General features: G+C 40.3%; 1 protein-coding gene across 1 annotated transcript in view; it reads left to right on the forward strand.

The window, feature by feature from the left end:
• VWF (von Willebrand factor) overlaps positions 1 to 23,979 on the forward strand; it is a 144,147-nt gene that overhangs the window by 83,113 nt on the left and 37,055 nt on the right. The window contains exons 31-37 of the mRNA XM_063355778.1: positions 3,876 to 4,019; positions 4,991 to 5,155; positions 7,673 to 7,716; positions 11,712 to 11,889; positions 15,517 to 15,737; positions 16,729 to 16,921; positions 17,551 to 17,892. Of these exons, the coding sequence (XP_063211848.1) occupies positions 3,876 to 4,019; positions 4,991 to 5,155; positions 7,673 to 7,716; positions 11,712 to 11,889; positions 15,517 to 15,737; positions 16,729 to 16,921; positions 17,551 to 17,892 (1,287 nt within the window). The remainder of the gene's footprint in view (positions 1 to 3,875; positions 4,020 to 4,990; positions 5,156 to 7,672; positions 7,717 to 11,711; positions 11,890 to 15,516; positions 15,738 to 16,728; positions 16,922 to 17,550; positions 17,893 to 23,979) is intronic.

Below are 23,979 nucleotides of genomic sequence, written 5' to 3' on the forward strand. Positions count from 1 at the left end.
GGACTTGGGGTCACATGCACACACAGTGAAAATCCTTAAAAACATGTAACCCTTAAAGCCCATAGCAAACCTCCCATTCACTTCACTGGGGCTCATATGATAACCCTCGTCAACACTAGCAAATGATGTTTTGGCCACTGTCAGGTTTGCTTTAAAGACAAAAAAATTGTTTTGTTGTTTTACGGAGCAGGATTTAGTGTATTTTCTGTTAGCATTTGTTTTCCTCTAGGGTCCATCACTGAAAAAAAATAAAAATCTGATGGTGTGTTCCCACACAGCTTGAGAGATTTAAGAGCTAGGTACAACAGAAGGGCCCAGCTCCCTGAGACCTCAGTTCTGCATACTTGCACTGCCTTCCCTTCTGCGGGGAGGGGTGTGCATTGGGCCTTCTGCAAGCTGAGAGAAAGGCCAAAATGGCTGAAAACAATGCACTTTTTTTTTTTTTTTTTTTTTTTTTTTTTTTTTTTTTGGAACGGCTATTTTTCAGACATGGTGAGTTGCCCGAGGCATCTGGCTGGGTGGGCAGCAGTGCTGGCTGCAGGGGACTGGGAGGGCATGCCCAGCTGGTGGCACACCTGGAGGAGAGGACCATTCCTTCTGCCAGCAGCTTGCAACGGCGCTAACGCAGCCAGAAATGCGTTTGCAATGTAGGTAGATATGTCAGAGCTGAAGGGGTGTACAAGACACAAGGTGGTCTCATAAAGGCTGAAGCCCGTGTGGCTCAGACCTGGTCATTTTAAGGCTAGTTTAATTATGACCAAGATGCTGTGCCCTCTTTCCAGTTTTAATAGAGCTTGGTGATATTTATTTCAGCATAAACATTTTAAATTTCTTTTACTGGTATGAAAATGGCAGATTACTGTTACGTTGCAGTCTGGTGGTAAGAAAATGTTCAGGTTGATTGGTTTATTCGTAGTCAATATTTTTTATTGTGGCCTCTGAGGAGTTTTGTATTACCCTCCCTGGTGGGATGTAGAAACAAACAGCTGAGAAGTGACAGCTTCCAGCTTGGAATGGTGACTTTCTGAATCCCTCCAGCAGGGCAAAAGTGTTCGTTTGATCATGTCTTCAGACACCTGGCTCTTTTCTCTAGAGCTGGCTTCAAAATAAGGGGAGAAATCCAGATTTTTCAGTACACTAAAACAAATTTTCCATGTGTTAAATTGAGTAATTGTTTTTTGGGGATTTTGAAATAGTCCCTGGTTCTATTACAATGGAAGTTGATTTCTTTATTAGAAATTATGAAAATAATGGATTTTTCAGTTTACAGATATGTATGGAGATTGCTAAAAATTTTCAGAATTAATGGGGAAAGAAAAATGGAGCTGGAGCAGCTGGTGACCACACCAACCACACAAAAGTCGATGGGTCATTAAAAAAAGACAAACATAGAAATTCCAAGTACTTTTCAAAAATGAATGAAAAATCGTTTGTGATTCTTACTGTGCAAAAGTTTAAGCTAAATATTTGGAGGTTAAAACGTGAAATACTTTTTTAGTAATTATTTATAGGACAAACGGGAAATGAGTTAGTTTTCTGGCACAGTGACCATCCTGAAGCAATCTCAGGGATTGGAATATAGTCATATTAATTTTCTGTATTTTGTTTTATCCCTTAGTTATTTATAGGTAACATGCTATTCTGCATCTAACATCTACCTCCACAGATATACAGAGTAACTACTGGAAAGCAAAACCATTTGTAGCAATGATTGTGAGACAGCTGTACAAGGACATGAGTTAATACCTGGGGTTAGTTAATTTTTCTGGTCAGGAATAGTAGTTTGTGAAATGGAATTGCCATCACCCAACTAACAATGATTTTATAAATATTTTGTTGCAAGTAGAAAAACATTCAAAACTTTGAGGTTTTCACTGAACAAAAACACTAAGACGTTTTCGTTTCGTATATAAAATATGACTTGGAATTAAAATGGGAATGAAAATCAAATGACTAGAACAGAACGAATCTACGCAGTTGGAAGAATTAAATAAAAGATAATCATTATATAGCGAGATCATAATCATTATATACTTTCTGATCTCGGCTGACATTTCCAAAAAGCATTTTGATTTGAACAAGCACACAGCTTTCCATTTGAAAACTATTCCTTGGAAAAATACGTAACCCTTTCTAGACAGGAGATTGCTAGTGAAGGTAAATGGTGCATGATGGATGGAAGCTTATCGGAGGAGAAGCTGATGTGGATCCTATTCCTGCGATAGGTCTGACAGGGCCTGCTAGCAGTTCCTGGTGGGTCTCAGCTCTTTAGGTGTGGACATCTGTGTGGAGAGATGATGCATGAAGATGAGGCAAAGGCTCTGGGGAGGAAACAGTGATAATGTGCTAACGGGGAAGAAGAGGACTCTGGATAAGGTGGGAAGGGGGTACAAGACTGTCATTCAGGGTCTATAAGGTATATAAGACAGCAGGAAAGGATGGGGAAGCCATGGTAATTGAGAAGGGAATGTCACTTCCAAACCAGTACTGTGGCAAAGGAGACGTTTAGGCTTTTTTTCAGATACCTATTCTGGGCTAGATTCTTCCAAGACATAAATTCTTACTGAAAGCTTAATTGAAGCCTTGTAGAATATCCAATTGCTGTAGCCACATTATCAATAGTCGATGTGCTGTCAATAGTGCTTCCTAGAGGTGGTCCATGCTTGCAGCAGCTTGGGAAAAGGTTCTTTGTTTTTTGCCATTGAAAAGTGGTGAGTGACATGATGAAAGAAGACATGAAGTGCAAAATGTTCAGATGTGCTAAGGTATTTTGGCAGTGTGCTGGTGAATTATCTACGATCTGACTTCCAGCGTTTTACAAATGTGTTTAGTATTTAAAATTATTTAGTGAATTCCTCGGGCAAACAGATTTCTGCTCCTTGCAGGTTACTCAGAGGAACTAGTTTTTCAGGTATTTGTTATTCACTGTTCACTGTTTGCCCTGAATGTCACATCAGTCACACGGTATCATTGCTACTTCCTGACCTGATAACTTCCAAGTCCAAAGGAGGTTTTAAGAAAGCTCCCTATCATGATTCCCGGTGTAAATATTTGTGCAAATACATACCCAAATACAAGTAATAGCAAAGTGCTCTCTTGCTGAGGTCATAATTTTGAACAAAAATTTGCCCGAGTGTTCATAAATGTTAAATGTAAGGGCAGCAGCTACCCACTTAGGCAAATTTGTGATTTGAGCTATGGTAGAATTTCTTCATGTGTTTTGTGGGGTTTGATGGGTTTTGTTTGTTGTTGGGTTTTTTTGTTTGTTTGTTTGTTTTAATATGGATCACCCAGTTATAGTACGGGTTAGTCTGAGTCTAGATTTCAGAGACGTTGCTGGTAGTAGGGAGGCAAGATACCTTTTCGCACCCATAGAAAAAGTTGACCAAATTAGGGAAGGACTAGATCCTTTCTGGGAGCTGAGCAACTTGTGTGTACAATTCAGTGGTGTGAAGTTGCAGATCAGATAGCCACTGGATGTCACTGTTGTTCTGCAATTGAGAAATAAATACGTTTTCTTCTACAATATCTTCTTTCCTTTTGTGTAACCAGTAGTAATACGTTGGAAAAGGTAACTACTAAAGTGAGGAGCATAACTTTATCCCAATGTCTAAGGAAAAGTGGTAAAATTCCCATTACTTTGGAGACTGGGGAGCTGAGGCTTGTCTTCCTGTGTTGAGGGGCATTAATAGTATTGGTAGGTTCTTAGTAGCTGAGACCTTTCGTGTGGCAGCAATAAAGCAGACATTAAAAGTTCTTTAAGAAGAAGTATTTTCCATAACTGTATAACCTACTAACATAAAGCAAGATTTAGTTTTAAAGCCTTCCATGAGTTTTCTATCATAGCTTTCATTTATCTGTTCATTTCTTCTTAGGAAAAGCCATTGATTTCATAGTTCAGAACGCAATGTCGGAATCCCATGGAGGGAGGCCCAGCGCATCCAAGATTGCGATAGTCATCGTGTCGGGGAGATCAGAAGACAGTGTGGAGGCGGCTGCACTTTCTGCAAGGATGAACAGTAAATCTTGTTTTGCTGTCATTATTTTTAAGCAGATTTGTTGCTTTTTAAGTAATGCACTAGAACAAAGGATGAAAAATTAAGGCACTGGTATGTTCACAGAAGTTCATTGGTATGGACTTACTGTGCGTGATGTTCTGGTAAGAAACAGGCCTGAACAAAACCTGCCTGATGAAGATGCTTCTGAATTACTGGTAAATTCAGGACCAACCTACACTTTAAGCTGAACAGCTTCCATAGGCTTCACAAATTAGTGGCATTTAGTTTTCCCAGTTCCTGTGAATAGACAAGGATGACAGAAATGTGACCTAGTGCTATACATTCAATACTGTTGCAGTACAGTGAATCTTGAAAGGTTCACTGCAATAATAATAAACAGGCAGAACATTTGATCAGATTCTGCACTGACCTATGCAGGAATATACTTTGGTATCAATGTGTGCTGCATTATATTTTTTCTTTTCTGGCTGTAGTCTCTATACCTCAGCTTCCTCAGGTGTTCAACTGAGGAACAGTGACTTCCTTTGTAGGTTGCTTTGGGAGCTATTGAATAAGGCATGAACTAAATAACAACTATTATCTTTTAATTAAATGACTTGAAAATAGTCCAGTTGCCCTGTAACTGAAGAAAAAACCCAACATATTGAGTTTTTTTTACATTTGAAAAAAAGTGAAGATGTTGTCATTAAGTCTGCAGCTGCGTTTGTTGACCATGCATGATCTTATTATACTTGGGACTAATAGAGTTCATCTAAGCTAACACTGTGATTAGAGCATTGCCATTTCTGCCCGTAATTGCCTTTAGCAATTAAATGTGGAAGGAGTGATGCAAGTAAAACATGAAAATTAACTGTTGGGAAAAAAACTTTTCCCAATTCTTTTTTTTTAAGAAGCAAATGAAAAAATATGACAACAAAGACCTCCTTCTCCTGTTCATTGCCCATTTAAAACCCTTTCTTCTCTTTTCCTAGGGGTATCCCTGTTTCCAATTGGAGTTGGGAACAGATATGATGAAGAGCAACTAAAGACTTTGACTGGGCCATCAGCTGCTAGCAGAATCATGAAGCTTCAGAATTTTGAAGACTTGTCCACTATGATCACACTGAATAGTGAATTTATCAAAAAAGTGTGCATGGGTAAGTACAATATAGTTGTAGCCTCATAAGTGGAGCAAACCCCCCAAATTGAAATAGAATAGAATCATAGAATGCATTGGGTTGGAAGGGACCTTTAAAGGTCATCTAGTCCAACCCCCCTGCAGTGAGCAGGAACATCTTTAACTAGATCAGGTTGCTCAGAGCCTCATCAAGTCTGGCCTTGAATGTCTCCAGGGATGGGGCCTCCACCACCTCTCTGGGCAACCTGTTCCAGTGTCTCACCACCCTCATTGTAAAGAACTTCTTCCTCATGTCTAATCTAAACCTGCCCTGCTCTAGTTTTTTTTTTTCCATTTGGCAATGGTTTTACTTTTCCCAACGCCAAAACCAGAATGATTTTTCTTGATTTGAAAAGTCAGCCCAATGCTCGTTTGTTAGTTTTTCACCAAGAGTCATCACAAATGCTAACCTAGACCACCACCATCACAAAATCTGAGCCCTTTCAGCATGTAGCCAACTGTTATTCTAATTAACCGACTTTCTGCAAAATTTCTAAACCTACTTAGGCCTGAACTTTCAAGATATCATCTTAATAATAGGGGCTCATCATTACCTGAAGGACACCAGGAAAGCTCAAACTGTCATGAATGGGGGCATGCTTCAGAAATGGTACAAGTTAATTGAGAGTAAAGATTTCAAGTTACATATTTTTCTGCACAGACCTAAGCACGGTTATGTGAATATGTACACAGAATTCAGCCAAAGTGTAAGGGGAAAAAAAAAATATTAAGCAAGAATTAACTTTTCCAGGAAAACAAATACTGGGGAAAAAAGTGTAAAATATATTAATGAAACATTCATTTATTTGTCGATAGCAATGCCCCCGTCTAAGAAAACTCACTGCAACTCCGGACAGTATTTTACTTCTTTTGCCTCCTTGATCTGTGTGATATAGATACTTATTACTCACACTGTTGTTGTTATTTCTATTACAATAGTATATACATGTTCTCTCCACAAACCCCTGTCTCATCATGTTAGTCATTGCACGGGTTTTTACCAGCTTTACGAGGGCTTAGTTATGTCTCCATTAAAATAAGTGGACTTTTTTGCAGAGCCAAGTACCACTAAGAATGAGGAAGTTGCAGAATGTGCACAGTCCAGCTTAGAGATATCCGATCAGTCTCCACTGGGATCACTTCTGGCATTTTAAAATCTCTCCAGAGCATCAAACAGCTGCCATTTTCTAGATTTAAACAGCTGCCATTTTCTTTCTTTTCTTTTAAAATAAGCTTTTAAAGATGCATTTCCTTTCCTCACACTGTAAAATATGTGATTTTCTTGCCCTAAATTACATTGATCCAAGATATAGGATGGGGAGCAGGAATTTGAAACCAGCAACTATTTTCTTATTGCAATCTGTGCTATAACCTCTTGGTACTGGAGGTGAAACCTTTGCATTTTTATGAAAGGTTTTCCAACAGAAAAAAGTGTATGCTCAAAAACTCAAGTGATAGGTATCTTATATTAGACACCTAAATCTGAAAAATTTAGCTCTCCCTTTTGCTAATGGTAAAGCCTTTGCTATAGGGTGGGAAACTATCTTCTTATTTTGTGTATTTTGTTTTGTTTTATTTAAGTTTCTTACAATCTGTAAAGTATAATTTTCCCCTCCAGACTCATACAGTTGGATTTCTTGTACGGAGGGAGTCTTACTTTATGTATGGAAAAGGACCAAAAACAATACTATTAAAAAGGTTTAAAAGATTTCCTAAATGCTTTCAAAATACACTACTTGTCCTGGAAAAGACAGACCATATAGCCTATATATGCTAGCAGTATTGTATTATATAAAGAGTTTGCTAGTCAGTGTTTTAATTTCCTAGACACGTGCTTATCACACTGTCATACCATAGTACTTACATGAAATTACTTTCCATATATCTTTAGGTGTGTTATGAGAGCACATTGATGTAGAAAATGCAATTCAGTGGATGCCTTGTTTTTGCAGCTATTTTCATACTTATGCTAGTTGCTGACAAATCTTACCTTAAGGTTATTTGCTGTATTTGTCTTTCTGCGTTTAATAAATGTGTGTAAGCATGGGTGCGTAAATTCTCATTAACTGCTAATTACCAGAAATATTCTCAATTCATCGCAAGATTCAGAAGTAGGGCTGGAACCTGCCTCACAGCTAAAGCCATGATCCTTTAAGTACCATCTGGGCAGAGCTGTATGTCAGTACAAGGAGTGCTGTAGAATTACAGCTTACTGGTTGCCCACAGGGTATTTTGGGACCAACATCATTGCAGAAGTCAGGTAATGCTAGCAGTAACAAAGTTTATGCGTTCTTTGACTGACTCTTGTACACTTTGGACAAATGCCTGCAGTCTTCAGGTAGGGATTCTCACATTCTAGCACCAAAAAAAAAAAAACAAAAAACCTTCTTACCTCCTAAATCACATTTTTAAGTAAGCAATCTGTATTTTGGTGACCACCACTTAAAATGCTGGATAAGGGAGGGAGATGGCTAAAAGATGTCTGTTTCTCTTTCAGACCCTGTCAGAGAATGTATAGATGAGGATGGAAACAAAAAGAAAGTAAGTGTATTGCCTGAGTCATCCATTTGGATTTCAACCTACAAAATTCATGCAGGACCATGGATACCCTCTTAGATAATCTGAAACAAAAAGTGTTGGACAATATTAAGAATTATTTTGGAGGAGAAAAATGTTGGCTTTTGAACTGGTGGGATAACTTTGCACACATAGGAGACTCCCTCTAATGACACCTGATCTTGCAGTGTGTTGAATGCTATTGAAGGCAATGTAGTGCCAAAACTTGTGACCGTGTGTGTCTTCCCTGACAAAGAAAAGTGTCTCCATGTCCTGATGAAAGAACTTCTGGCAAAGCTGGACATGGCCAGAGTAAAGGTAAAAGCATAGGAGGAGGCAACGTCGTTGTCCAGACCCTCTCCTTCTGCTAAAAATACAAGTACCTTGTCCCTATGAAAATTTTATAGGAAGGTAATTATTGTGTGATGGTCATCTCTCTAGGGAAAACCATCTCAAGTAAAGAAATCAAAGTTCTTAGTTTTTGCAGAAAAGCTTTTATTAATCCTGAGAAAATGCTCAGATATATTAGTAAACCTGTCTGATCTCTCAAAAGTGATCCAGTCTAAGAAAGGAATGATGTAGATGTTATAAATGGTTCAGTTCCCTCATCTCAGGTGAAATGCTGAGGTTTTTGAGTGTATATGATACTTCACGCATTTAAAAATATTAGCATAAGCTTGTTGCGTGTTTTCTAGTAGGGGTCAGTTATGAGTTCTACCCTAGGATTTAGCTTGAATTTCCACTACATTAAAAATATTCCTTTGCTTTTTCCCTTGTGAAGACATGACTGTAAGGAAGGATGTGGCTGGTAAAGAAACTCTTATGAATTCTCTAGACATAGGAAATATATGTGGATCAAAGCTGCTTTACATGGTTGGCCTTGGCCAGCTGGTCAGGGCACAGAAAGACTTTAGCTAGGTCAGACACTACGTATAACCTGGTGGCTTTGAGGTTGGCCTCTGGGGTAATAGAAGCAGACACAGATACATGTAGATAAGTGCTGGGAAGCCTCAACTTGAATTTCAGACAAGTCAAGTTTCTTTTTTTTGGTGGTAAACTTAAAGCACAATTTCTGTTCTGGCTAAAATGCTTTTGGAAGAAAAGAGGCCAGGCTCCAGTCTGTATTAAAAATGAACCACATTTTCAAATTTAGGTGGATTTTGTGTTATCTCTTCTCTCAGCCAGAAAAAATGGGTTTAGAAGGCGCTGCCAACATGGTAGCCATTACCTTTTGCAGCAGGCTGTTGAGCATCCTGTCGTGCCTACAGGACACCATGGAAATGTTCTGCCTCTGGTGTTGAGCACCCACCCTCTGAATTCCTCTGCTGACTCACGGTCAGTAATGTGCCATCGTCAGCCTGTTACCCTTTTCCAGCATAGCCCACAAATCCACAGGGATGAAGAATCAAGGCTCTTTCCTAATTCATAAAACACAGGCTCTTATATCGGTTCCATAATATTTTAGGCGTTACTCAGAGTTACAGCAGGAGGCTCAGTTCCCCAAGCGGGATGTCTGTCATGCACCTGGAGATTGTGGGAACTGATCTCTTGCAGTTTGCAAGGAAATCAGAGTTCTCAGGATCAAAAAACTCAGACTAAATCCTGTCTAATATCAGGAGTGATGTGACTCGTTACTTTTTTTTTTTTGTTTGTTTTGTTATTACTTCTACCCTGGAAATGACTGTTGAAGGAAGATTCATGGCTAAGGTTAGTAGCACAAGGACAGAAGATCAAATCTGCTAGGTCAGGCCAAAAATCCATCCAACACCCTGCATTATGTGTCCAAAAATAGACGTCAGGGAAGAGTGTAAGTAAGCATATATGATCCTTCCCTGAACTTTCCTGGCCTTTAATAATTTGTGACTCAGGGACACCCTGAGCTGCGAGTGGCATCTGTTTTGTTTCATAGTGCTCAATAGTTTTCTCTTCCGTGAATTTGTTCAGTCACTCTTTGAATCCAAGTAAGTTTTTTAGTTACTGAACATATCCAGTGGCTAAAGTATCATATCCAGTAACTAAATTAAAAGGTGCCAGCTGGTGAACCTGGTTGAGGTGCATGGCTCTCTCTCCTGCAGATGCACAGTAAGAGGAAGAGTGTGCAAGTCCAGGTCCATAGGTTCAGAGCTCCCTTAGAGAGGAAGTCTGAGGCTTCCTCCGGTGTGCTGGCAGGCTCATCGGTTTCAGCAGACTTATCCTTCATGATTTAGAAACCTCTGCTTTTGCTTTCCTTTCTGTCTTATTCTTACTCCTACGATTTCATATCAATTGGGATTTAGGCTTTCTTTGTCTTCAGAGTCCCTGCGTTTTCCTTTGCATGAGGATTCTTGGCTTTGTTTGGATCATTCAATTGATTTTTTTGTTTTAATGTGCTGTGCTTTTCTTGTCAAGCTCTTAGATGTTTTCCAATAGATGTCCTGTTAAGGAGTGAAATAAAAAAGTTAAATATGCATGGAAGCTAAAGGGTCCTTTGCCAGACTTGCACAGCTGTATATGTACCCTTCCAGGTGCTCTACTTTCAGTAGGAGAGACAACTGTAACTAAAAAACATTCAATTTCTTCCTAAATATTTTTTCCATACTCAAAGCTCCTCATATTACTGTTTCACAGCTTCCTCTAGGCTCACAAACCTGAAAAGATTTAAGTCACTTTCAGGACAAGTTCCCTTCTCCTGTCCCAAAACATACAAAGCAGTATCTAACTTGTAAATTAAAGCAGTAAATTAACTCTTATTTAATATGTAAATTTTTATGGCTGCAAATCTGGCAGTTCTCATTTAGACTTGACAGTATCACGTAGCTCAGAGATACAGAGCAGTACTTTTACATCACTATTCTTAGTTTGCACGCTAGTGCCAAAAAATAGTCTGTGAATGATGCTGTGGTTACCTAGACATTTTGCCACTTTGTTCTTCTCTTTCATGGGAATGATGGGTAAGCTGGAAAGGAGAGGATGGGAGATAACCTTGCCCAATAGCAATTATCTTCTTCCCCGCATGTTTCTGCTTGTGAATATCAAGACACGTTGCCCAGTTCATAGAACCACTGTCGCACTTGTTACTAGTGCTTCTGGACTCACCTCTGTAGAGATGGGTCTGGAAAGGGCTGTTTCCCATATTTGGGGATATTCTTGGGAACGCAGACCTCAGGGGTGAACACTCTGTTTTGAAATTCATTGAGCCTATTTATTGACTTCAGAGCTCTGCAGGATCGGGGCCAGAGAGCTCAGCTTTTTGCAGATAGGAATCTTTGAGATATTCCAGATTATGACCACATCTATTTCTTGGTCATTTAGTAGTATGTAATCCCGGCGCCTTAAAATTTAGACTGTCCTTTAGAAAATGAGAATATAGTTTATGTTTTATTTTTAGTTTTACAAAACCACTGTGTATGTCTAATAACATTAATCTGGTAAAGGAACAATTTCCTTTCAGGAAGGGAGGAACTGTTTTAAAGTTTTGGAGTAATGGATAAAATAACCAGAGTATTCCACGCCTTTCCATCTTGGAACAAATATTGTTAATTCCTGCTGTGCCATGACCATCTGTGCACAGAGCTTTTTCTAAAATAATTTTATGGCTTATGAAAACTTAAGGCTTTGACATTTAAAGAAAAGCTAAGGGGAATTCTTTATTGACTATGCTATTCATGCATGCTGTAGGATGGCTGAGCTAACAATAGATGGAGTACCAGATAACTTCATTCTGCTGTAACAAAACATCTCCTATTCGAGACCATTATCTTTTGCTTGGAACTTCACAGTCTGTTTCTTACAGTGTTGCTAATTTAACCTTTCTCATCCTCATGAAGTCCTTAATATACTGCATTCTATTATTTAATTATCCAAGGCTAATTTGAGCGGCCCTGCTGTCAGTGTCACTTCACTTGCTAGCTGTAGGAGCGTGGCAGCAGCCAAGTTTTGCATTTTTCTCCTCTCCGCCCATGTTCTTCTCAATTGTTACATATCCATGTCTCCCTATCTAGCCTGGTGACAAATGGACATTACCGGACCAGTGCCACACTGTGACATGCTTTCCTGGAGATTACACAGTTCTGGAGAGTCACCAAATTAACTGTGAGAGGATGACAAAACCAGTATGTCACAGCAATCTTCCTGCTGTTAAGATTGAAGAAACTTGTGGCTGCCGATGGATGTGTCCCTGTGAGTATTTATCTTTGCATGTGTGGCCTTCCTCCCCATCACTTGAAATGTTTGTCAGAAACGTAGTGCTGGATGGAGCTGCTCAGTCATTGCACACATCAAAGATGACCGAGGTGGGAGGAATTAACGTTGTATACGGCTTAAATAAACAGCGAAGTGTGTGTATCTCACTGATGCCTGGAATGTGTGATGCAAGTTCAGGGCCACTGCAAGCTTATTTTTTACATTAGTGTAGCTACATTGCTGTGTCAGAGAATCTCACACTCCATTTCCAGAGCTGTGTGAAGTGGGAAGGAGAGTGTGTGGAAGAAAACAGAAATTTAGCACAGCATGATATACGCAATGTAGTGTTGGTCCATCTCTAGGCTTGAGGGTTTGGCCTGACCTCAATCCAGCGCATGTATTAAAGAAACAACAACAACAAATGCTCCTTGCCTCCAGAAAACCTCACCCTGAGTATTTGAGCAGAAACGGTGAACGCTGTGTGATTAATGCCTGGGCTGAGATGACAGGAACAGAAATTAAGTGCACCTATGCACGTTTACAGGGCGCAGGGATTCAGCCCTGAGGCTGGTGATCTTAGGAAAATCCCACATATGTGAAAGGAAGACTTGAGGGAGGAAGATAAGAGTGATGATGTCAAGCAAAAAAATGAGCTGGAGCCTCTGGATCACCTCAGTGCACAGACAGATGCTCTGACAACCGTGAAATGGTGTCAGATAAAGGAGGCGGTGATGCCTGGCTGCATGCAGCATGGCACAGAGCATCGCTCCATGGCTGTCACAGGGAAGAGCACTTCATGGTGGAACAAGGGGGTAGGCTCAGCCACTGAGTCTTTTGGTAAAGCCCATCCTGGGTTTGGGGACCGAGCCGAGCCTCCTCTCCATGCCAAATGCACTGTAGTCATATGCTTGGTTTCCATAAAGATTAGTCAAGATGCTTATTTTGAATTAAATGTCCAAAAGATCAGATAGAGCCCAATCATGCGTGCTATTACAGCTAAAAATTGCAGAAATCTCCAAAATAGGAACCTGTAGGTGTTATTTTCGATAGTGTTTGAATCCTGTTCAGAGCCTGAATCTCTTTGGCTTTAATGAAGCTGAGAGGACTCCCCAATGTAATTCTGAAAATTGGGCTTACGCTTAAAATCATATTTACTTTTTAAAGTAAATCACGAGCCTATATGTATCTTCGCTTTATAATGTATAATCTCAATTTGAAATGTCGCCTGCTGAACTGTCTGTTTTAAGAACACTTTCTTCAAGCCACTGCTTGAAATACCTAAGCTGGGGAGCTAGATATTGATCCCTGAACTGTTAGACATCCAAAATTTTAACACCCCAACTTTTAGCATTTCCTAAAAGCGCATTCGATTACTCAAACTCTTTAAAGCTAGCATTTCTTTTTTTCATATATTTCAAAAAGGTAGAAAGATTTTAGTTGAATAATTATAAATATTTTATAAAGTTTAAAGGATACTCTTAGTGATATCTACTTATAAAAAGTGTCTCTGTAATAATTTTCTTAATCCTAAATACATTGATAGCAACATGAAGGCATTACTTTTGGCAAAAATTTCAACATACATTGGGCAAAAAATGTCTTCATAAACATTTTCTGACAGGATGAAATGAAAATTATCATTTTTACCATTAGCTGGTTATCAGGAAAAGACCTATAGTTGACTTCAGATTGCTGCTGTTTAACGTGAACTAAGATTTTTTTTTTAGGTCTTTATGAATTTAGTGAGCCATGATATGCAAAATTTAACTTTTTTTTTTCCCGAGGTGGTACAGCTTGTGATGAGAAGGGGTAAATTTTCATATGTTATAAGCGGAGGAAAAAATCCCAACCCCATCCAGTTGATCAAAAGTCCATGGGTAAAGTAGCCTCGTTTCAATGACTACTTAGCAAAATTAGGGTGATGCTGTGTCAACCAAAGCAACATCTGTAGCTGGCGGGAAGGCTCATTCTGATGCTGCGTATGCTGAAGTCAGAGCCGAAACTCACAGCCATCAGTAAACTTTAGAGATGGGCATAGCGAAGTAGGTGCTTAGTAGGAGGGCAGTGTGTTTCAGCATCTCTTTGTTGTTATGCAGGGAGGCTGGTTAGGTGATCCATGCTGCAGGAGCATGGCAGTGCACGCTTAATTTACTCATGATTCAGCGAAGTAGTGTTCAATTATTTAGAGAACCGGAGGCCTTTCAAATGATTGCTTGACAGTGCAGATGGTATGACAAATGCTTTTGCAAAGAGGAAGTACTTGAAAAACTGTTCTTCCCATGTCATATTAATTGAGTTCAGAGAATAGATCATGAGTTACACCACAAAGATGTTTGCTTGCTGTACTAGTTACAAATTTTATAGCAATACGAAACTGGTCTAGTGGGAGGTGTCCCTGCCCATGGCAGGGGGTTTGGAACTAGATGATCTTCAAGGTCCCTTCCAACCCAAACCATCCTATGATTCTATGATTTGCAACATGTGATTCATGGCTCTTGAGACTTTGTGACCTATTCAATTGATTTAAATGGATTGCATTAATACATTCTGTGCTACAGAATACCTATGAGAAATTTAAAAGGATTTCCATTATCCTTAGAATTTTTTTTATTGTCCACGAATAAAAAAAGGTTGAGCAATGTTGTTTTATTCCCAACTTGTTTCGTTGTTGTTCATATATGAACTTTAAAAGAAGGTGTAGTAGAATGTCTGAAGATGTTCCAGTGCTCCAAAGGGATGTACCTTTTGACAGTTCAGTGCCTGACAGTATACAAGATAGGCTTGTTTTATTATTATAGCAGAAGTTGCTATATCTCAATTAGAAGCCAAGTAGCTGAATTATTAACAATGAGAATTTTCTTCCTACATGTTTAACTGACATTGCTTTTATTGTCCTTATTATCTTTAAGCAAAAGATTTGAAAACGCGTAAATCAGAAGCATCTTTTTGCTCAGGGTTGTTTTTTTTTTTGGTACTTGTGAGATTATAATCCTCCTAGTCTTCCAGTTTGTGAAGACAAGGAAATGTTTATAATCTAACGACTAGGACACCAGCTATCACTTGGCCATTGGTTTGCGCTCTGCACGTTATATCTCTGCCCTTTTCCTGTTTCCTACCTCAAAAAAAAAAATGTTCCCTGGTATCGCCCTGTGACGTGTTTGATAAGAATGAAGTAATGTTATTTTGTTTAAAATGTAATACTGTACAGAGTAAAATGCAATACCATAATAAAAATGCAATGCAAAAATTAAAAAAGTAGTATGTTACAGTCTTTCTACATATAGGGAAGGAATACATTTTCCCTGCTTTCATTTTTCATATAGAAATTATTAATAAGTCACATTCAATGTGAATAAACTTCATGGTAAGGGATTTTCTATTAGTTTTTCCAAATCTTTTTTAATACTAATTGCTATAGACAAAGATAGTTCAAAAAAACCCACATGAAGAAGTATTTACCAAAGTTTCTTGTCGATGATTTTCTGCAGCATTTGCAATTCATTACCTTCCTAGCTTTCTCAACTAATTGATTCCACATGCCCATAATAATAGTGAAGAAATAGTATAATTTAAACAAAAGTGAATGCCTATATGACTTTTTTTTTTTTTTTTATTGATGTGCAGGTGTTTGTATAGGAAGTTCATCTCGACACATTGTCACTTTTGATGGGCTGAATTTTAAGCTGACCGGCAATTGCTCCTACACCTTATTTCGAGACATGCAACATGACATTGAAATTCTCCTCCATGAAGGACCATGCAGAGCAACACCAAAGATGAACTGTATGGACTCCATTGAAGCGAAACATCGTGGTGTATCTGTTCAGCTCTTCAGCGACATGGCAGTAAGCTAAACGCAATGAAGTGATCTGTGCGTTGTCTGCTCGTGCGATAGAATTTCAGGTTGTGGGGACCTATTTGTTCTCTTTATGCTGTTCCTGTTCCCCTTGCAGCCTATTCTTACGCTTCTGAGCAAATGCTCATTTTAATTTCATGATACAATCTGCATTCACATAATGAGCCAGACACGTTTCTTTTCTTGTTCTCCCTGTTGTGCTGGTATGACAACGTCAAGAACATGGGATTTGGCAATGTCTCCCTGACACTTCTGCCAGAAAAGCGGGGCTTATAGACAGGACATACTGCACTCTGATTCTCCTCTGTTGGCAGAGGTCCTTTACACAGTGTTATTATTTGGTGCGTGGGAGAGCAGCCTCTATTCACAAACCAATGCACAACTGGCTAGTTGAAGAGCTAGTGAGTTGGTTCTTACCTTGTGTGCAGGTGGACCTCAGCATTAGATGGAAGGCCATCTTAGTATTTATTATGTCTGTTTTATAGGCACAGAAGTATTCAAATTCAATACGAAACATTTTCAATCTCTGGGTTCCTCAGACACGCAGGAGTCAGCTAGCCTGCAAAAGTGATCTCGTCTGGCTCATGTGTAGCAAAATAGGATGGACCAAAACATCTGCACCCAGTTCTACATGGTGATGGACAGCCTTGACTTTCACTGAGGTTTATTGATAATCAGGGTTTGTAGGTGTCACTTTAACTACATGGCATTAGATTGCTAGTCTGCATATACATGAAGGAATGCATTCATGTGGGAAAATGTTGAAAGAGATGTTCATATAATACACAGAATGAAGGTCAATTAGTTCTGTACATTTTTAGACTCAATAGAAATTTTCAGCTTGCCAAATTGATTCTTATGTCCAGATTCAGTTGGATCTTCAAGTACTTATGAAATCAAAATGTGTTTCAACTGTAAGACTGGGTTGATTTTAACTGCTTGCTAGAACTGATGCGATGATCTTGCCTTTTTGAAAACAGGTGGCTGTTAACGGTGAAAGGGTTCATATCCCCTATTCTAGCAGTTTGTTTGAAGTCACTGTTTATGGAGCAATAATGCATGAAATCAAGTTCTCCCATCTTGGACATAATCTGACATTTACTCCAAGAAACAATGAATTTATTCTTAAACTTAATTCAAAGAGCTTTTCTTCAGGAACACAAGGACTTTGTGGTAAGTTTGAAAACTTAGTAATTTTAACAGCTTCCTACTTGGACTTGAACTGTTATATACGTTATTGTAGTTTGTGTGGCCCTGTACCTTTAAAGTCCCTGGCTGAACTGATTCCCTTGTTGTTGGCACATTGCTAATCTATGTAGGTTTCTCTACTACGGCCATCAACATAACAGCTCGTTGACATAATACCGTGGAAAGAACAGGCTACATATCTCTCATGTTTAATTGTTTCACACTGTCCTTTCAAGGAGATTTTTTTTTTTTTTTTGTTAAGAGGGTTTGACTTTAGGTTCTTACATATACATTTATGTGAGAGACACGACCTATGCTTGTAGGGAAGGCGGAAGGTTTGTGAGGGGTACTACTACCTGGCAGAATTAATTCTACGGTATCCTCAATGGTATAATCTATTGTATAGTTTATACTTCTGTGGCATAACTTATACCTCCCGTAATAAGGAAATGTGAAACATGACCCAGGGTTTTTATGCCTCTATTGATAATAGCTATAAGGCATTCAATGAGTGGTCCCAAACAGCCCTGTATGTACTGTGCCTATTTTCTCTAGGTTTATTTTATTGCTGACTGTATTCAGACTCTTTCTTTTCCTTTTACTCACCCTCCTAGGGGTGTGTGACCAGAACCACGTCAATGACTTCACGTTACATGACGGCTCTGTCACTTCTGACAGCAGTGTATTTATTCAAGACTGGGTGGTGGAAGAGCCAGGGAAGATCTGTGAAATCCGGAGAGAAGACAGATGCTCTGAGCACGCAACGAGCCACTGCCGCCTTCTGCTCTCCGATCGGTTTGCAGAGTGCCACAGGCTAATCTCCCCCAACATGTTCTACGAGGCCTGCGCAGAGAGCAGCTGCTATGAGGACGAAGCCTGCGAGATGATAACTTCCTACGCTCACATCTGCAGGGAAAACGGGGTCTGCATAGACTGGAGAACACCCGAGTTTTGTCGTGAGTGGTTTACGATATGTTAAAACTGATATAGAAACTGTCTAACTTGATGATGGTGGTGACAATGACGGTCAGTGTAATGTTAGTTTTTGAATACCGTGTAATGGGGCAGAAGTTCCAAATCAAGTTTCCCATATAAGTGGTATTGCAGATCTGGTAACTGGTTTGTCGTCCACTAAGTTGCATATTATGGAAAAAGCCTTTCTTAGCAAAGTGCTAACTAGTAAAATGCAAAGTACTCTTGCAAGGCTGGAGGAATAACCTGTGAAATAAAAATACTGCAAAAGCTATGCACAGGCAAACATGGCTATGTGACAGTACCGGACTCTGCAGCCACCAAACCATTGTGGGGCCAGGTTTGAACTGAGAGCCTGCTCTGATTCTGCCGGGCGGTTTTAGCTGCAGCTAAAATGGGGAAATAGCCACTCTCTGTGGTGCGTTTTCTTGCCAGCACGTGCCAGTTACACTGATCAAACCAGCTGTAATTTACTTTGCAAATCTGGTTCTCCTTCTGGCTGTGTTTTGCTTGTGTTGTGGAGGTGAAGAGTTTGTGCTGAGAAAGCAGTATAGCAGGACGTGAGTCTTGCAAATTGCCCAGAGCCCAAAAGAAGCAGGACAAGCATGCTGGTGCTAAGTCCAGATGGTTGTTGTTTTGTATACCTACTCCCCTAAATTCTTATAGTCATAAGAAGTTCTTCCGTAACTTCCTGGGGTTTTTGTTTGTTTTTTCTTTTTCTTTCTTTTTTCTCCCGACAGCCCTATTATGAGGCATACACAAAGATCTGCCCAAAATGTAACATATAGTTAAGTACAAACGAGTAACTCTTGAGGTGTCTTATTCTACACCTTCTGCTGTTAGTCTGTGTGCAGTGATGGTTACAGACATTTAGATATTTTCTCACGGTGTTTCTGGCTTAGTCAGGTATCTGAGATGTGTGTGTATGTATGTTGGCATTTTCTTTCCCAGCCAGCCCCTCATGTAGTGAACTGTATCGCAGTCGTTTTTTACATCTCCTGCCTCTCCAGTTTAGTCAGTTCTTGTTGCCTTGCTTTCTTTTCCTCTTGCCGCCCAGATACTTTTCATTTCAGAATTGGAGAACCAGCATCCTAAAGGCATGATACAGCAAGAACTCACTACTTATTTTGGTTTGTTCATGTTTTAAGCTCAGACTGAGGGAATGATGGGATAGGAAGTCAAGAATGTGAATTTGAATTTGGCCTGAGCCTCCAGTTAGTGTCTTAAATATCTTTCCAGGATAAGCTATTGAAGAACACATTGCTGTTGTGGACTGAATCTTTTAAGAAACAACTTAGTCTGTTTGGAATATAGTCCTAGAAAACAGAGGGAGAATACTGCCAACCATTTTCTAAATTTAGTGCTTCAGTCAGGCTTTGCAAATTGCAATGTCCGAGCCTGAATGTCAGTGGAGAACCGTAATAACTCTGCGCGGTTTTCAAATTCCCATCTTGTTACTCAGCATGTACAAGGATAGCCGAAGTTGCCCATTTTAACATTAGTTGCATAAAACAATCATTTGCGTCCTAACAATAGCATCATCTTCTTCCTTCAAAAAGGTGCTTCAATTAGAGGAACATTATATGAGTTACATTAATGACTAAATAGACACTGTGGCTTAATCACTCTACCACTACGTGTTTAATAACAATGGCACAGTTCTGGAGTACCTTGCTTCCCTACCCCTGTGCCAGTGAATTCTTGTCATTTTTTTAGGTTTTTGTCATGCCATATTGGGACATTTCAAGCAGTACAAGTCCTTCCTGACTGGTCTGCCTGGGTGGGTATATATACTTGATGGAATATCCGATCAAGACGGAGCTTGTTCTCCATCCTGTTGTCATTCAGTTCCACTGCTTGAGCTTTCCTTGCTCCTTTTTGGGAGGGTGCATGTGTCAAGTGCTATCTGGTAGACTTCCAGCTTTGTGTCAGTGGATGGAAGGAAAATTTACTCCAAGGTGGCAATATGCAGTGAGGGAGATTTTTTGATTTTTTTAAAATTTTTTTCCTAGACCCTTGCTTAGTAGACGTGTGCTGCAGCAGCCTGTAGCTTCCATTGATAGCCACGTAACCCTGAGGCATAGAACATGCACCCCTTGAGCAAGCTCACCCTTACAAGTGAATGCCTGCTGAATAGGGTTTCTACTTCACTGCCAGTACGGGCTCTATCTTAATGTAAAGATCATAGAGATTTCTAACAAATGATAGAATGGTTTGGTTTGGAAGGAAACTTAAAGATCACCTAGGTCCAACCCCCCTGCCCTGGGCAGGGACACCTCCCACTAGACCAGGCTGCTCAAAGTCCCATCCAGCCTGGCCTTGAACACTTCCAGGGATGGGGTATCCACAGCTTCCCTGGGCAACCTGTTCCAGTGTCTCACCACCCTCACAGTAAAGAATTTCTTCCTAATATCTAATCTAAATCTACCTTCTTTCAGCTTAAAACCTTACCCCTCATCCTATCACTACACTCCCTGATAAAGAGCCCCTCCCCATCCTTCCTGTAGGCCCCCTTTAGGCACTGGAAGGCTGCTATAAGGTCTCCCTGGAGCCTTCTTTTCTCCAGGCTGAACAGACCCAGCTCCCTCAGCCTGTCTTCACAGGAGAGGTGCTCCAGCCCTCTGATCATCCTCGTGGCCCTCCGCTGGACCCATTCCAACAGGTCCATGTCCTTCTTGTGCTGAGGACTCCAGAGCTGGACACAGTACTCCAGGTGGGGTCTTATGAGAGCAGACCACTGCATTGCTAATATTGACATGTGTTGGGATTCAGATTTGTGTGGAGAGGAAGCTTTATTCACCTGGATATAAGCTTGTTTATATAGTGATTAATGAATGGACGGAGATATATTCATTCTGCAGTTACCAAAGAAATGGTAGGTCATGTGAAGGTGACCAAGTCAGCTTTGAACTGTGTAGCTCAAATAACAGTACCAGTTAGCAAATTTTGCTCAGAAAGCAGAAATACTCAGAAGATAAATGACAGCGGCAGCAGCAGCAGTTGTTAATCTTCGTGTACTAATGTTTCCTTGAGTGCTTCTCAGCAGCTCTTTACGCTCATTTATGCGCAATATGGACATACCCTCTAGGTACTTGCCAATACTAGCTTGCAGATAAATTAAATTTAGATAGGTAGTTGATGCTTGCATGGTGTATGAAGCAAACTGCTAGTTGGTACTGCTCAGTAAACCTGTGGTTCTTTGAGGAGGATGCTGGTGGCACTCAGCAGCTGCAGGGATTCCTGGAAAAATATTTTGCTTTGAAACACCGTTTTTCATGAGCCATTCTGGTTGTTGGAGGGTTTTGTGTTTTGTCTTTCACTGGGTTGTTTAACTGGGTTGCACAGGTTAGAAAGCAAATGCATAACAGGCTGTGGCTGCTCAACTGAGGGGCAGTGATATCTGGCAAAGAAGCAAGAACGAGGGTCAGGAGGAGGAGAGAGAAGCAATAGGATACAAGAAACCTTTAAACCATCTCTGCTAATGAAGGATTTGGGTAGTGGAGCTACACTGAGATTATCTGCTGCTCTTCGTTTGCTGTGTAAGCAAGGCATGGTGGTGAGGACCATAACAGCTGAAGGATTTAAATCATGAAAAAAACCTCAATAGTACGGGGGTGGCTTTACAACTGCCTTCAGCTGATGTGGGACAGTTTTCTCTTCTTCTTCCATCTCCAGCCGTGCATTCCCACTCCTTGTGCTATGCTGGCAGTAGTCCTCACATGCTGTAAAAGGGAAAAAGGTGCCAGCAGGAAACAGCAGCTGAGGTGAGGAGATTAAGGGGGGACTACCCTTTTTGATGGCAGCACTGATTTATGTTGGTTTAACGCGGCCTTGAAACCACTCCCAGGAACACTGGAAAAACCCTTCTAAACACATTCCTTTGGATAAAGAAGACCTGTTAAGGGAGGTTTCAGAAAACTGTGCCTGAGCAGTGCAGGGGGGTTGACTGGCAGCTGATGAGGTGTTGGCCCTGGTGCGTCATTCACTCCAGCTTCATTGTCACTGGTGTTTTAGCTGTCCTTTTGGCTGCACATGACAGTACGGTGAGGCAAAAGGCAAGCCAGCAGTATGTGACCTCGGGAGATAGCTAGCTAGCTGCTAAATTATACTTCTGATAAGAAAGGAGTGGCATTGTCACCTGAAAGGACGTGGGCCTTTCTCTGTGTCACAGGCTTGAAAAGCACCCCTTGCCTAAATATCCATTTAGTACTTTAACCAAGGATGCTCGGTCTTGTCTTATCCATTAGAGCCACAAAGTCAGAGTGAATCTCTGTGCAAACTGTCACTAGATCTTTCACTCTGAATTTTCACTCTACCTTCTGTAGATCCTCATAGAGGTTATTTTCTCCCAACCAGTATCTACTAGGAATATCTACTGTAATTTAAAGGAAAAATAAGCAGCCGAAGAAATGTCAGTACTTAAATGTGTGAGATGACCCTTTGAAATAATCATAGGTTTACAGGAAACTGTTCCCCACCACCACCACCACCCCCGCCCCCCACTTTTCTTTTATTATTCTCTTCCTTGTTTGAAAGAAAAGGTCATGTTTTAATGGAGACAACAAACAAAATATAATATCAATAAGTTATCATAGTAGCATCGTACAGGCTAGTATTTGAGGTGTATTTCTTTTGAAACTAATTTGGCAGAAGAATTATTCTTCTATTAGTTGGCTTTTGGCCTTATTTTCCCTTTTGCTAGTACCTGCAGTCTTCTTTTCATTCAGAAACAACAGGCATTTGAGGTGTGCACTGAAATAGCCATCTGGGAGCGTGCCTTATTGAAATACTTGTTTCTGAGGCTGACTGTGGGGAGTCCTTCATGCCTTCTTGCATTCCATACCTCTGGCAGAAGTTTCTATACAAAAAACAGAGTTACCTGAAAGTCATGTAGGAGATATCCAAATCTCTGGAGCATAAGGGCAGTGACATGTCTGAGGTGGCTTTCTACGATCGCCTGGCTGTCATTGTGTCAATAGGATGAAAGGATGGTTAGGATGATTTTCCGGACGTTGCCGGAGCTTACCCCATCTCTTGATGCTGCTTATGCACATCTCATTCCCATGCCCCAAGGACAGAGGTGACTTCAAAACAAGGCCATTCACATGAGCTCGTTTATGTTTCTTTTGCAAAACATAACTACCTAATTTCTTCGTTGAAAAAACATTGCCGTTTAACACAGGCACACAGGCTATTTGATAGCCTCTCTGGAGGCCAGGGCATGGTTCTTCATTCCATTTTTCACACACCTGGCTCCTTAATGCCAGCCAAAGAGGAGGAAGGAGAAGGGGCTGTGTTACATGAAGTACTTTAGAGGCATTAGCATTGGTACCTCCTCTGCTTGAGAGCTGTCCGTGTTCTATGCTGATGGGCATAAAACACTGCATTAAACTCTAAAATAAATTAATCTAATTTTGTGCAGAGCAGGCTTACTAGATTTGCTGTGGGGCTAGTGCTAGGTAAGCAGGATGAAAGCCAGTGTGCCACTGCGCTTGCCAACACTGGAATAAAAAAGCAAATGACACACTACCTTACTATGTGCTGTTGGATGTATTTTCACACATTCATTATAGCTGATGTGAGTCCATGACAGGCAATTAGCGCTGGTGCTTACTCTAGGCACCATGTTTACAGAACTGCTTCTGGAAATGAGTTTTTACTGGAAAACATAGTATAGTCTAGGTGGCTACTAGTACAAGTTTATAAGCAGGTGATTTTTCCTGTTTTACTTGGATAGACGTTTTTGTGTTTTCAGAATCCAGCCAAAGCATTTCATAGTGGGATTGGAGTACCCATCAAGTTCCTGTGGCTTTTCAAGTTCCTCTGCATCTACCGAACTATGATGCTTATCCCCACATACAACCATAGACTCCAACACACCAGAATTAATTGGATTTAGCATGGCTTGAAACAGTAAAGGGTTAATGCTAAAGACATTTCTGTTTCCTTTGGCTGCTAAGAAGGGTGCGTGTAGACAGTTCAGCTGATGAATGCTTGTTTGGTTGGGAGCTTGGGTCTTCATTCAGTAATTTTCTTTCAGTGTTTTTTGTCAGGGGACTGAAAAAAAAGTT

Source organism: Chroicocephalus ridibundus, chromosome 1 (genome assembly GCF_963924245.1).
Source record: "Chroicocephalus ridibundus chromosome 1, bChrRid1.1, whole genome shotgun sequence".
NCBI lineage: Eukaryota > Metazoa > Chordata > Aves > Charadriiformes > Laridae > Chroicocephalus > Chroicocephalus ridibundus.